General features: G+C 67.4%; 3 protein-coding genes across 6 annotated transcripts; 1 reads left to right on the plus strand and 2 right to left on the minus strand.

Annotated features, from left to right (window-relative positions):
• Nucleotides 1–241: 241 nt before the first annotated feature.
• On the minus strand, nucleotides 242–3,719 carry MRPL10 (mitochondrial ribosomal protein L10). 2 transcript variants are annotated; one of them, XM_071450551.1, is made up of 5 exons: nucleotides 3,643–3,719; nucleotides 2,499–2,668; nucleotides 1,749–1,913; nucleotides 1,302–1,446; nucleotides 242–956 (listed from the first exon to the last, which is right to left on the minus strand). In XM_071450551.1, the coding sequence occupies exons 1-5, from the start codon at nucleotides 3,680–3,682 to the stop codon at nucleotides 718–720; spliced, it is 759 nt and encodes a 252-aa protein (XP_071306652.1). In that variant the 5' UTR covers nucleotides 3,683–3,719; the 3' UTR covers nucleotides 242–717. The 2 variants fall into 2 exon arrangements, with proteins under 2 accessions (XP_071306652.1, XP_071306651.1); XM_071450550.1 differs by having other exon boundaries at nucleotides 2,499–2,721; nucleotides 3,643–3,699.
• LRRC46 (leucine rich repeat containing 46) lies at nucleotides 2,740–6,913 on the plus strand. 3 transcript variants are annotated; one of them, XM_071450549.1, is made up of 9 exons: nucleotides 2,740–3,877; nucleotides 4,206–4,291; nucleotides 4,370–4,430; nucleotides 4,511–4,619; nucleotides 5,119–5,165; nucleotides 5,245–5,354; nucleotides 5,521–5,590; nucleotides 6,343–6,509; nucleotides 6,593–6,913. In XM_071450549.1, the coding sequence occupies exons 2-9, from the start codon at nucleotides 4,261–4,263 to the stop codon at nucleotides 6,889–6,891; spliced, it is 894 nt and encodes a 297-aa protein (XP_071306650.1). In that variant the 5' UTR covers nucleotides 2,740–3,877; nucleotides 4,206–4,260; the 3' UTR covers nucleotides 6,892–6,913. The 3 variants fall into 3 exon arrangements, with proteins under 3 accessions (XP_071306650.1, XP_071306649.1, XP_071306648.1); XM_071450548.1 differs by having other exon boundaries at nucleotides 2,901–3,839; nucleotides 5,245–5,590; nucleotides 6,343–6,913; XM_071450547.1 differs by having other exon boundaries at nucleotides 2,903–3,877; nucleotides 5,245–5,590; nucleotides 6,343–6,913.
• On the minus strand, nucleotides 5,089–10,969 carry SCRN2 (secernin 2). The gene is made up of 9 exons (XM_071450546.1): nucleotides 10,912–10,969; nucleotides 10,426–10,597; nucleotides 10,043–10,224; nucleotides 9,270–9,469; nucleotides 8,947–9,162; nucleotides 8,223–8,388; nucleotides 7,744–7,921; nucleotides 7,272–7,441; nucleotides 5,089–6,831 (listed from the first exon to the last, which is right to left on the minus strand). The coding sequence occupies exons 2-8, from the start codon at nucleotides 10,594–10,596 to the stop codon at nucleotides 7,283–7,285; spliced, it is 1,272 nt and encodes a 423-aa protein (XP_071306647.1). The 5' UTR covers nucleotide 10,597; nucleotides 10,912–10,969; the 3' UTR covers nucleotides 5,089–6,831; nucleotides 7,272–7,282.
• Nucleotides 10,970–13,546: the final 2,577 nt, after the last annotated feature.

Raw genomic sequence — 13,546 nt, forward strand, 5'->3', positions numbered from 1 at the left:
ATCATCCCATGGAAATCCCGGGAATCTCCACCCCGTGGGGATCCCGGGAATCCCTGACCCGCGGGGGTGTCCGGGCCCACCCCTCCAAGGTGGTCCCAGGGCATTCCCACCCTGGATTTGCCTCTCCCACCCCCAGCTCTTCTCCCTCAGCCCCCAGAGCAGCCCTGGCCTCTCCCCCCATCCTCGGGGTGCAGGACCACCCCCCACCCACCCCCAAAATCGCAGACAAGGCCTCGGCATCTCCACACAGAGACTTTAATGGGCAGGACAGGGAGCCCGGGGTGGGCTCAGTGTTACAGCCCCATCCCAAAGCCACGGGGCTGGGAGTGCCCAAATCCCCCCGGCAGGGTCCATCCCACGCTCCTCCTCCTCTGGCTGCTCCCAGAGAGCCCCGATCACAGCTGGAGCGATCACAGCTGGAACGATCAGAGCTGGAGCGATCACAGCTGGAGCGATCACAGCTGGAGCGATCACAGCTGGAGTGATCACAGCTGGAACGCTGCTGGGACGATCCCAAGGGAGCACAAGGGAACGGCCACGGCTCCCTGCAGGGCTGGGGGGGCAGCGGGACCCTCAGTGCCAAACCCCCAGCCCCTGACCCCGCTCTGTGGAGCTGCAGAATTCCATGGGAATTGTGTCCACCACCCTCCAGCCCCTCAGCCGGGGCGCTCCCCGTTTCCCGTGGCCAGGGCAGGAGCTGGTTCCCGGCTCCCAGTGTCAGTGGTTGCCGGGGCCCGGGGGAGGCTCCGCGGCTCCGCCCGCGCCCCGCAGCTGCTGGATGTGCTGCTCCAGCAGCGCCGTGAGGTGAGCGGGGCCGCGCTGGAGCAGGGAGCAGGTCTGCGAGGGCAGCAGGGACAGCGCTGCCACCGTCTGGCCCTGGGACACCTCCAGGGGCGGCAGCCGGGCCACGTTCTCCACCCCCTGCCGGCTCAGGATGGTGTCGTCGATGCAGGCGCCTGGAAAAGGGAGCCGGGGGTGGAATCCCAGAGCCCCTGGGAGGGGCTGCTGGCTCCTCCGGGCTGCCTGCCCCGTCTGCATGGATGCAGCTCCATCAGGGGCCTCATTCCCAGCCCCGTGCCCCCATTCCCAGCCCCGTTCCCCCATTCCCAGCCCCATTCCCCCATTCCCAGCCCCGTTCCCCCATTCCCAGCCCCGTTCTCCCATTCCCATCCCCATTCCCCCATTCCCATCCCCATTCCCCCATTCCCATCCCCATTCCCATCCCCATTCCCAGCCCCGTTCCCCCACTCCCAGCCCCGTGCCCCCAGCTCAGTGGCATGGGGAGCAGGCCAGGCTCTCACCCAGCAGGTTGACCTGTGGCACCCCCTTGAGCACTCTCAGCATCTCCCTGGCCCGTGGCTCCGGGCTCACCAGCAGGATGTTCCGGCACACAAACAGCGGCAGCAGATTCCTGAGCTTGGACTGCGCCAGCACCGGCCGGGCCACCTGGGACAGAGCTCAGGGTGAGACCCGGGGCCACTGGGACAGCCTGGAACCACTGGGACACCCCCAGAACCACTGGGACAGCCCCAGAGCCAACGGGACACCCCCAGAGCCACCGGGACAGCCCCAGAGCCACTGGGATACCCCTGGGATACCCCCAAACGACTGGGACACCCCCAAACGACTGGGATACCCCCAGGATATCCCTGGAACCATTGGGATATCCCCAGGATACCCTCAGACCCACCAGGATACCCCTGGAACCCCCAGGCTACCCCCAGAACCCCCGCGAGGCCCAGCCCCACCTCGTTGAGCACGAACTTGACGTGGATGTCGTGGCGGCGCAGGAAGTGCCGCAGCGTGGCCACGTCCTCGTCGGCCATGGCGTTGAACTGGCACACGGCCACCATGCGGCTGGCACGCAGCGTGGCCTCCAGCTGGGCACGCAGCACGCGGGCATAGCCGTCCTCCTGGGGACACCAGGCACGGCGGTGGGGACAGGGGGACGGCCCCGGTGTCACAGCACCGTGCGTACCCGTCCTCCTGGGGACAGGGAGTGTGGGGACGGGAGGGACCACTGGGGACAGGGAGTGTGGGGACAGGGGACAGCCCCGGTGTCACAGCAGTGCCCATACCCGTCCTCCTGAGGACAGGGAGTGTCAGTGTGGGACAGGGACAGGGGACAGGGTGGGACCCCTGGTGTGATCCCGCAGCTGGAAGTGCTGGGGGGAGATGGTCCCAGGGATTGTGAGGTGGTGCTGTGGGTTTTGGGGAGCTCTCACGGATCTCAATGTGATTCCATGGATCATGAGGTGATCCCATGGATCTCAAAGTGTTCCCAGGGATCTCAAGGTGCCCCCCCAGATCTCAAGATCCCATACACGGGGTCTCACCTGTTTCCCAGCCCCCCATCCCACCCCATGGGATTACACCCTTCCAGGAGCTCCAGCCAGGCCGTGTCCCCCACCTGTGCCCTCTCCCGCAGGAACCCCGCCAGAGCCATGCCATGCCATGCCATGCTGTGCCATCCCGTGCTGTGCCATCCCGTTCCGTACCTGCTGCTGGCGGGGCGCGGGGCGGGGCAGGCAGCGCGGGGGCAGGGCGGGCCGCGGGGGCAGGTACTCGGTCAGGGCCAGCAGCTTCTGCCGCTGGAAGTGCATGGCCTTCCAGTGCCGCGTCACCGCCTTGGAGCCGCGCCGCAGCAGCTGCAGGGCGGGCAGCCAGGCTGCGGGGCAGCGCTCAGTATGGGCACCGATACCGGCACCGGGCAGCCAAGGGCTGCGGGGCAGCGCTCAGCACGGGTACCGATACCGGCACCGGGCAGCCAAGGGCCGTGGGGCAGCGCTCAGTATGGGCACCGATACTGGCACCGGGCAGCCAAGGGCCGTGGGGCAGCGCTCAGTATGGGCACCGATACCGGCACCGGGCAGCCAAGGGCTGCGGGGCAGCGCTCAGCACGGGCACCGGCACCAATACCAGCATCGATACTGGGCTGCCCGGGGCTGCGGGGCAGCGCTCAGCACGGGTACCGGCACTGGGCTGCCTCGGCCCGGCCTCAGTCCTGGCCCCGGTTCCTGATCGTGCCCCAGACCCACTCGTGTTCCCGGTCTCTGTCCCCTCCCGTTCCCTGGCCCAGGCACGTTCCCAGTCCCGTTCCCAGTCCCGTTCCAATTCCAAGCCCCTGCCCCAGTCCCGTTCCCAGTCCCATTCCCATTCCAAGCCCCTGCCCCAATCCCGTTCCCAGTCCCATTCCCATTCCCATTCCCATTCCAAGCCCCTGCCCCAATCCCGTTCCCAGTCACATTCCCATTCCAAGCCCCTGCCCCAATCCCGTTCCCAGTCCCATTCCCATTCTCATTCCCATTCCAAGCCCCTGCCCCAGTCCCGTTCCCATTCCAAGCCCCTGCCCCAGTCCCGTTTCCCAGTCCCGTTCCCATTCCAAGCCCCTGTCCCAGTCCTGTTCCAGTCCCATTTCAGGCCCCTGTCCCGTTCCCATTCCCACTCCCAGTCCCATTCCTGTCCCAGTCCTGTCCCGTTCCCATTCCAAGCCCCTGTCTCAGTCCCAGTCCCAGTTCCGTTCCCATTCCTGTCCCTGTCCCGTTCCAGTCCCAGTCCCGTTCCCATTCCAGGCCCCTGTTCCATCCCGTTCCTTTCCCGGCCCCTGTCCCAGCCCCGTTCCCGTTCCCGTTCGTCTCTCACCCCGCCGCCATCGCGTCCCGCTACCACTGAGCGCCGCCATCTTGGTCGCGCCGGCGCAAGGGCCTATGGGAAGGTGGAGGATCGTCACTTCCGGCGCGCCCGTCTCCATAGCAACGGCGTGACGCGGCCTAGGCGCGGCCTGGTTGCTCGGATACCCCTGGGATACCCCTGGACCGGGGGTCGCTGAACCCCCCAAAGTGAGGGACTGAGCCCCAAACCCAGGGAACCGCTCCCGGTGAGCCCCCTGCCCCTTCCGAGGCTCTCTGAGCCCCAAACCCGCGGTACCTGCTCCCGCTGAGCTGCCGTGGCTCCATCTCAGGGGTCTGTAAGAGCCCCCGTCCAGTGGGGCCTGGTCCCGGTGACCCCCCGGCCCCATCCCTGGGGGTCTCTGAGATCCCCAGACCGGGGCTCCCGGTCCCACTGATTCCTGCAGCGCCATAATCCCCCTGGGTACAGAGCCCCTCTGCCCACCGTGGGGTCCCAGCCCTGACCCCACCCCAGCAATCCTTTCCCCACTGACATCCCCAGCCCACAGGATTGTTCAGAACCCTCTGTTCCCTCAGACGCTGCTCCTCCATCACCCCTGAGTGGGGACAGGGACCCCCAGGCCACCCCGCCATGGCTGAGCAAGGGGACGCCCTTTGTGGGGGTGAGTGAGGCACTGGGGGGCTCCTCCCGGGCAGGAGGGGCTGCCCCTGCCCTGGACCCCCTCTCTGAATCCCCACAGCCCCCGAGGAGCCGTCCCCAGGAGTGACCCTCAGCGACAGCCTCATCGTGGCCCACACCCGGTGAGGATCCCCCAGAGCCCCCCTGGGCTGGCAGGGAGGGGGCTCAGGGCACCCCAAAACCCCCCCTGTGCCCCCTTTAGCTCCACGGGGCCGCTGCCCACTGGCACCGTCCGCTTGGACCGGGAGAACATCTCCTGCATCGGGAAAACCCGGGGGCAGGAAAGGATCCACAGCCTCTACCTGCAGCAGGTACGGAGCTGGGGGGGCAGAGACAGCCCAGGCCTGACACCCCCAGTCCTGATCCCACAGACACCCCCAGACCTGATCCCACAGACACCCCCAGTCCTGATCCCACAGACACCCCCAGTTCTGCTCCTGTTTTCCCTCCCCAATATCCAGAAGGGAACAGTTTCCCCCCACCCTTGAGGGTTTGTTCCAGTGACCCCCCCAGTCCCCCCACAGGGGTCTCTGAGCCTCCCCCCATTCCAACCCCCTGGAATTCCGGCATTCCCAAACCCACACAGGATAACGCAGCTCAGGGCCCTGGATTTTGGGATGTCTCCGTGTCCTCCCACCCCATTCCCTCCCCAGAATCTCCCGTGTTGCCCCCAGGATTGGTTGGAGCAATCCCAGAGCATTCCCAAAATGTGAATTTTCACTCAGCAGGCAAAAAAAAAAAACCAAAAAAACCCAAAACAACAACAACAACAAAAACACGTTGGGTTTTTTTTTCTATTTTATTTTCCAGAACCAAATTGAGAAGATGGAGAATCTGGAGTGTTTTCCCAACCTGAGGTACAGCAGGAGGGCTGGGGAAGGGGACCAGGTGTCCCCAGGGGGCTGTGACACCCCCCTGCCCTCCTGAGCCCTGCAGGTTCCTGTGCCTGGCTGGGAACCGCATCCAGAGGGTGCAGAACCTGCAGGGGCTGTCCCAGCTGAGCCTCCTGGACCTGTCCCACAACCTGATCCAGGTGCTGGACACAGGTGGGAGCAGGGACCCCTCCAGGGGTGTCCTCGATCCCATTCCCACCCTCCTGCCTCAGTTTCCCCGGCTGTGGGGGTGCAGTGCTGCTTTGGGGGGGGGTTTGGGGAGCAGGGATTTTGGCTCCCAGCTCAGCCCCCCTGTGCTTTCCCTGTTCCATCCTGGCAGAGGAGCTGCCCCGCAGCCTCCGGATCCTGGACCTGGCCGGGAACCAGTGCACCCAGCAGGAGGGATACAGGTGGGGCAGGAGGGGAGAAACAGCGCCCCAAAATCCGGGAGGAGCCTCGGGGGGACCTGACTGTGGCCTTCCAGCACTTGCCTGAGAGCTGGGAAAGGATTCTGGGCAAAAGGGGAATGGATTCACATCGCCAGAGGGGATTGGGGAAGGAATTCCTGGCTGGGATGGGACTCCCAGAGGAGCCGTGGCTGCTCCTGGATCCCTGGCAGTGCCCCAGGACAGTTTGGATGGTGGGATGTGTCCCTGGGTGGAGCTGGATGGGGTTTAAGGTCCCTTCCCACCCAAACCATTCCATGAAATATCAAACACAGCCTGGCCCTCCACACCCCAGGGATTGAATCCCTGCTCAAACCCCAGGGATTGAATCCCTGCTCTCCAAACCCCAGGGATTGAATCCCTGCTCTCCATCTCAGGGATGTGAATCCCTGCTCAAACCCCAGGGATGTGAATCCCTGCTCAAACCCCAGGGATGTGAATCCCTGCTCAAACCCTAGGGATTGAATCCCTGCTCAAACCCCAGGGATTGAATCCCTGCTCAAACCCCAGGGATTGAATCCCTGCTCAAACCCCAGGGATTGAATCCCTGCTCTCCAAACCCCAAGGATTTGAATCCCTGCTCTCCAAACCCCAAGGATTTGAATCTCTCCTCTCCCCCCTCAGGCTCTGGTGGGCTGAGGGAGGATGGGACCCCCACTCCCAATCCCACAGCTGCAGAAAATTTGGCTTTTCCTCCCTTTTCCTCCCACCCACAGGGATGGGGTGCTGGCAGCGCTGCCCCAGCTCCTGCAGCTGGATTCCCAGCCCGTGCAGGGAAGCGCGGCCGAGGAGGAGGAAGGAGGAGGCTCCTGCAGCAGCGAGGAGGAGGAGGAGGAGGAGGAGCTGCTCCCGGTGCTCCGGGCTCCCTTCACGGTGGACAGAGGTGCCGGGGGGGGGCACGGGACACGCGGCAGGGCCCGGGGCCGGCAGTGCCGCGCTCTCTGCAGCTGCCGTCGCTCCGGGCAGGTTTCCTCGGGGACGTGCGCCGGGAGCTGGCGGGGCGGGCGCGGCTGCGGCGCGCCCTGAGCCTGGAGGAGCACCGGGCCCGGCTGCAGGAGCTGCGGGAGCGCCGGGCGCTGCTGCTGGGCCCGGGGCAGGGCGGGACAGCCCGGCCGCGTCCCCAGCCCTGTCCCCAGGGGCACCCGGGGCCACCGCCGCCACCTCTGCCGGCATCCAGCGGGTCCAGCCAGCCCCCAGGCGAGGCCCTGCAGATGGAGACCCGTGCCAGCGGAGCAGAGAATGGGCAGTTATCCCAAATACCCTGAATAAAGGCTTTATTCCACCCCAGTCCAGCCTGGTGCCACCCTGAGGGGCTGGAAAATGGGGAAAGCATTGGGCAGGACCCCCAGTCCCATATCCCATATCCCATATCCCATATCCCATATCCCATATCCCATATCCCTGTCCTTCCCTGGAAGGACAAAGGGGCTGGAAAATGGGGAAGGCATTGGGCAGGACCCCCAATCCCATATCCCATATCCCATATCCCATATCCCTGCCCTTCCCCTTGCACCCCATTCCAGCCTGAGCCCACCTCCAGGGCAAGCTGGGGGCTGGGAGTCAGGAAGAGTCCAGGTCGGGCTCTGGGAATGTTTTGTGATTCCCTGTCCATGACAAACGCCGTGGGGAGGCTGAGCCCACCCACCTGTGTGGGGTTCAGGTGTAAAACTTCATCTCGGCCTCCACGCAGTCGAAGAAGAGGTCGGCCAGCTCCTGGGGGCTGGGGCTCACGGTGCCCTGCAGCAGCTCCCGCATGCCCTGCAGGCCCTGCTGCTCCAGCTCCTGCAGCGTCCCCAGGAGCTGCTGGCCCCGCTCCTGCGGGATCAGGGACGGGTCAGGGAGACCAGGGAGTCCGGAATGGGATCAGAGAGCTCAGAGCTTGATCCCATTGCAGGGTGGGGAGGGGTCTGTGAGGGCTGCAGGGTCTGTGAACTCTGTGGGATCTACAGGGTCTGTAGGGCCTGTGAGGTCTGTGGGCTCTGTGAGGTCTGTGGGGTCTGCAGGATCTGTGGGATCTGTAGGGTCTGTGGGATCTGTGGGTTCTGCAGGGTCTGTGGGATCTGCAGGGTCTGTGGGTTCTGTGGGATCCATGGGGAGTGCAGGGTGTGCTACGGTACCTGGTCCCGCTCCATGAGCTCCAGCGCCGCCTGGTGCCGCCGGTAGAGCTCGTGCCGCCGATCCACGGAGCTCCGGAACCGCGGGATCTGCCGGGCGGGGTCCTGCGGGAAGCTCGGGGATCGCACCTGCGGCGCTGCCTTGATGCCGGCCACGAACACGAAGGGCTTGAAGACAGAGCTGGGGGAGGAGCCGGGGTGAGAGAGCAGAACCCGAGCCGGGATGGGAGAGCAGAACCCGAGCCGGGATGAGAGCAGAACCCGTGCTGGGATGGGAGAGCAGAACCCGAGCCGGGGTGAGAGAGCAGAACCCGAGCCGGGGTGAGAGAGCAGAACCTGAGCCGGGATGGGAGAGCAGAACCCGAGCCGGGATGAGAGAGCAGAACCTGAGCTGGGATGGGAGAGCAGAACCCGAGCCGGGATGGGAGAGCAGAACCCGAGCCGGGATGAGAGAGCAGAACCCGAGCCCGGCCGAGCCTCACCGGGAGGGGTCGGGGGTGCCGGTGAGGAAGTGCACGCAGGGCAGGGCGGGGTCGCGGGGCAGCACGGACACCATGCTGCCCGCCGTGCGGAACCCCTCGCTGTCCACACAGATCCCGCTGGCCTTGTCCCGCAGGATGGACATCAGCGTCTCCTCCGTGATGTGACCTGCAGGGACAGGCAGGGCCACCTCAGCACCGCCAGCCTGGCCGTGGGCAGCGGGGAGGCACTGGGGCCAGGCGTGAGTGGCTCTGGGGACACACGGGGGCGAGGTGTGGGTGACTGTCCCCATGCCAGGCCCTGTCCCCAGAACTGGGGCTGTGCCAGCACAGGAGAAGCCTTTGGCGAGCCATGGGTGGCCATCCCTGTCCCCATCCCTGTCCCCACCTGAGCGCTGCCACAGGAGCTCCTTGCCAGCATGGAAGCAGCCCTTGGGGAGCCATGGACGAGTATCCCCATCCCCGTCCCTGTCCTGTCCCTATCCCTGTCCTCATCCCCATTCCTGTTCTCATTCTTCATGTCCCAATCCCATCCCCATCCCCGTCCCTGTCCTACCCCGTTTCCTGTCTCTATCATGTTCCTATCCCTGTCCCTGTCCCTGTCCTGTTCCCATCCCATCCCCATTCCCATCCCCGTCCCCATCCCATCCCCATTCCCATCCCCATCCCCGTCCCCATCCCATCCCTGTCCCAGGCTGTCCCCAGCCCGTCCCTGCCCTGTCCCCACCTGCGTGCCGCTGCAGCAGCTCCGTCCCCGCTCTCAGCCGTGCCTTGGCAGCCTCCATGCGCGGGGGCTCTTTCTCCAGGGAGAACGCCCGTGCGAAGCTGAACTCGCCGTGCCCGCTCCACCAGCCCTGGCTCCGTGCCCGCTCCCGCAGCCCCGCGTGCTCGGCCGTGATCTCGCTGCCGATGCTCAGCTGGTTGGAGATGTTGCGGCTGCCCTCTGTGCCAGCCGGGCCCGGGGGTCACTCGGGGCGCTGCGGGACCCCCGGTGTCCCCCGGTGCCCCCTGTGCCCCCTGGTGCCCCCCGTGCCCCCGGTCCCTGCTCACCGCGGATCCGCTGCGCTGCCCAGTAGCGCCCCGCGGTCTCCAGCAGCCAGGCCTCGTTGCGGTCAGCCAGCAGGAAGGTGTTGTGGTACACGAAGGGCTCCGGCTCCTCCTTGCAGCTCCCGCCCTGCCCGTGGCGCTCCAGCAGGGCCGTCATCACCTCCAGGGCCTCCCGGGCAGAGCTGCCCCGCTCCAGACCCAGCCTGTGCCAGCAGGGCCCGTCAGGCAGAGCCAGGGGCTGGGCACGGGGCTGTCCTCACCATCCTCATCATCCTCACCATCCTCACCAGGGGCTGGGCACGGGGCTGTCCTCACCATCCTCATCATCCCCACCATCCTCACCAGGGGCTGGGCACGGGGCTGTCCTCATCATCCTCATCATCCCCACCATCCTCACCAGGGGCTGGGCACGGGGCTGTCCTCATCATCCTCATCATCCCCACCATCCTCACCAGGGGCTGGGCACAGGGCTGTCCTCATCATCCTCATCATCCTCACCATGGGGACACGGGGACATGGGGCTGTCCTCACCATCCTCATCATCCTCACCATCCTCATCATCCTCACCATCCTCACCATGGGGACATGGGGACACGGGGCTGTCCTCACCATCCTCATCATCCTCACCGTGGGGACATGGGGACACAGGGCTGTCCTCATCATCCTCATCATCCTCATCATCCTCACCATCCTTACCATCCTCACCTTCCTCACCATGTTCACCATTCTCACTGTCTCACCATCCTCACCTTCCTCACCACCCTCACCCTCCTCACCTCACCAGGTCCATGCCCAGCAGCGCCTCGGCCTCGCCCAGGGGCTCTCGGGTCCACACGCCCTCGTTGCCCACGCAGACCCCGCAGTCGTTGGCGCCCATCTCGGCCCCCCAGAGCCAGGCGGGGCGGCTCAGCACCACGGCGTGCGTGTGCTCTGCCTGCTCGATCTGCAGGTACGTGCACTGCGGGGACACGGGGGACACGGGGGACACCGGGCATGGCCAGTGCTCTCAGCCACCCTGGCACACGGGGGTGGCGCCTGGCAGCCACCCTGGCACACGGGGGTGGCACCCGGCATGATCAGTGCTCTGTCCCTGCGGGGACACACTCGGGTGAGCTGGCACCTGACCCCTGCAGCCCCTTTGGCCCCAGCACGGTCTCACCTGGACTTTGTCCCCAGGCCGGTGGGTGGCAGCGGGGACATAGACGATCTCCTGCACCTCGTCCCGGGGCCGATCGGCGTTCTTGGCGAAGATGACGGCGGGGGACGCCGTGTGCGGGGGCATGGCCACGAAGCAGTCGCAGGACGAGGGCACCGGGCCGTGCCCCGCCATCCTAAACCGGGTCAGGGCGGGCACCGAGGCGATGTCAACCCCCGGTCCCTGCCCCGGATGTGTCCCCGGGGTCCCTTTGGGGCTGGGCATGGAGGGGCTGCCGTGGTCCCTGAAACTTGGGGGACATCAGGGACCCCATGGCGGGGTGACCCGGGGGGCACCCCCCGCCCCGGGACCCCGCAGCTCCGCTCCGACCGGAGCCACCCCCCTCGCAGCCCCGGTTACCGGGACCCCCCAGCACCGACCGCGGACGGGACCCCCTCCCTCCCAGCGCCGGTAACCGGGACCCCGCGGGGGCCTCCCGTCCCCACGAACCTGCCGCTGCTTCCGCAGCTCCGCCGCTGCCCGGACCCGCCCCGGCCCGCCCTGTCCGGCCCCGGCCCGCCCTGTCCAGCCCCGGCCGTGCGACGGCGGCGCCCGGTGGCCGGAGGCCGCACGGCGGCAGCGGCGGGGACCGGCACCGGCACCGGCACCGGGACCCGCGTGGGTCGGGGGCTGCGGGTCCCAAAGGAGCCCGGGGACAGGGGTCCCAATTTTCCTCCCGTGGGGCAGGGACGGTGCTGGGGGTTCCCGTGGGCAGCGCCCGGCCCGCGGGGGGACCCTGCCCGCCCGGCCGGCCCGGGGGGCGCAGGATGGGACCCGCAGGGGGGGCTCGGCTGAGTCACCCCCAGAGCCAGCGGCTCCCGGGATCCCCGTGCTGAGAAGCCTTGGAGAGCCGAGGCCGGGCTGGGGGACCCTGAGCCCCTCGGGGGGGAGGGTTTGGGGTCGGGATCCCAGACCCCTGAGTCTCTTGGGCGGGGCTGATTTGGGGTCGGAATTCCGGACCCCTGGATCCCTTGGAATGAATGATTTAGGGTCAGGATGCCGTACCCTGAGTCCCTTGGCAGGCCTGATTTGGGGTCGAGTTGCCAAACCCCTGAATCATTTGACAGGGCTGATTTGGGGTCGGGGTGCCTGAGCCCCTCGGCAGGGCTGATTCGGGGTGCGGGTGCGGGACCCCCGCGTCCTTGGGCAGGGATGGAGCCGGAGAGCCGGAGCGTGGAAAACACGCGGCGTTTATTCCAGTACAAAACCCAAACCCCACAGCCCCGCAGCCTCTTCACAGCACAAACGCTCCCCTCGCCGGGCCGGGGGCACCCCCGGGGCCGCCCCGCTCCGTCCCCCGCAGCCGCCCCCAGCCCGGGGCCCCGCCGGGCCGGTCCCTCCCTGCCCCGGGGGCGGGCGGGGGACGCGGCGGTTCGGGGCGCGGGGCCGGGATCCCCACGCCGCAGCAGGCTGGACTGGTTTCCCGGCCGCCGTCCCTCCCCACCCGGTTTTACAGCCTTCATTGCCCCATCGCGGCAGGCAGAGCCCCGGGGCTGCGGGGGCTGAGCGCACCTGGGGGGGCTGAGCTCACCTGGGGGGGGCTGAGCGCACCTGGGGGGGCTGAGCTCACCTGGGGATGCTGAGCTCACCTGGGGGATGCTGAGCGCCCCTGGGCCCCCCCGCAGCCCCCCAGGCTGGATCAGCTCGCTGAGGCTGAACCCCGAGTGCCCGCGTGGCCGTGGGACCTCCCCAGCCCAGGCGTGGGGTGCCCCTGGTGCAGCCCCCCCCAATCTGGCCCCAAAAGGCCGGAGCCCCCCCCCCCCACCCCAGGTGCTGCTGGAGCCGGGCTCGGCCGCTCAAGTCCCGTTGGTGCCGCTCTGAGGGACATTGGGGAGGGTCCAGAGCCCCCCCAGGGTCCCTTTGGGAGGTGAAATCCCATCTGGGGGACCCCGAGGGGGGGAATTTTGTGCTGGAAAAGGCAAATTCCGGAGTCGGGGACGTCCTTCGAGAGCTGGGAGAGCCCAGGTCACCCGAGTCCTGCGGGGGGACAGCGGTGGCCGGGCTGGGGACACGTCCTGGGACCCCCCCAGCGAGACTTCACCTCGTGCTGGGGGTCCCAGCCCCAGGGCTCGCCCCGCCCGCTGCTGCAGCCCCTGCGCAGCCCTGGGGACGGGGACAGCGGTGGGGACAGCGATGGGACCCTTGGAGGGGCCCGAGCCCTCCCCATCCGCACAGCCCACGGCCACAGCTCCGGCCCGGGACCTCCGCTCTGCCCGAGCGGCAAAGCCTGGCTTCACCTTAATAAAATAATAATAATTAATAATTAATAATAATAATAATTAATAATTAATAATAATAATAAAACACTCAAAACCGAAGGCCTTGGGGCGCCCTCTGGGCACGGACCCCACTCGACTTCACCTCTACCCCTTCCCCCCCTGACCTCGGGGTGCTCCGAGCCTGGGCAGCCCCTGGCACGGCCCCCCCAGAACCCCAGGAGGGGCCAGGCCGGGGCTCAGCGCCCCCCAAACCTCCCCCCCTCCCCGGATTCCCAACTGGTTCGAGCTGGTGTTGGCTGGGGGGCAGCGCCGGGGGGACCCCGGGTGCCTGGAGCAGCCAGCGAACCCCCACCCCCCCAAACCCCCCTCCCCAGGTCCCGCTTCAGCTTCTCCTTCTGTGTCCGAGGGGTTCTGCCAAAATCGGGGTGTAAGACCCCAAAAGATCTAAAAACCGAGATTCACGGACCCCCAGCCAGGGGTGAGGGACAGATACGGGGTGCCCCGGGGACAGGGGGTGTCCCCAGGGGAGGAAAACTACGGGGTCCCTGGTGGGGGAAGGCCCGGGGGTCCCGGGAGGGAAGGGGCAGCATGCAGGGGCCAGGCAGAATTCCCTGGAGCTACGGGATCCCGGGGAGGGACGGCTACGGGCCACAGGGGACGGGCAGCATGCACGGAGGGGACGCGGGGTCCCCGGGAGGGGCGGGGGGCGCGGGCAGGCGGCCCGGGGCGGGGGTGCCCGCAGGGAGGGGCGGGGGTCGCGGGCGGCAGCGCGGCCGTGCCAGGCCGGAGGAATGCGGCCGCCCCGGCTCTCCCGGGCCCGCGGCCGCCCCGGTGCTTCCCGCGGCGGTGGGTGTGGGAAAGCTGCA

Source organism: Agelaius tricolor, unplaced genomic scaffold (genome assembly GCF_023055355.1).
Source record: "Agelaius tricolor isolate 1412-34295 unplaced genomic scaffold, bAgeTri1.0.p SCAF_31, whole genome shotgun sequence".
Classification (NCBI taxonomy): Eukaryota; Metazoa; Chordata; class Aves; order Passeriformes; family Icteridae; genus Agelaius; species Agelaius tricolor.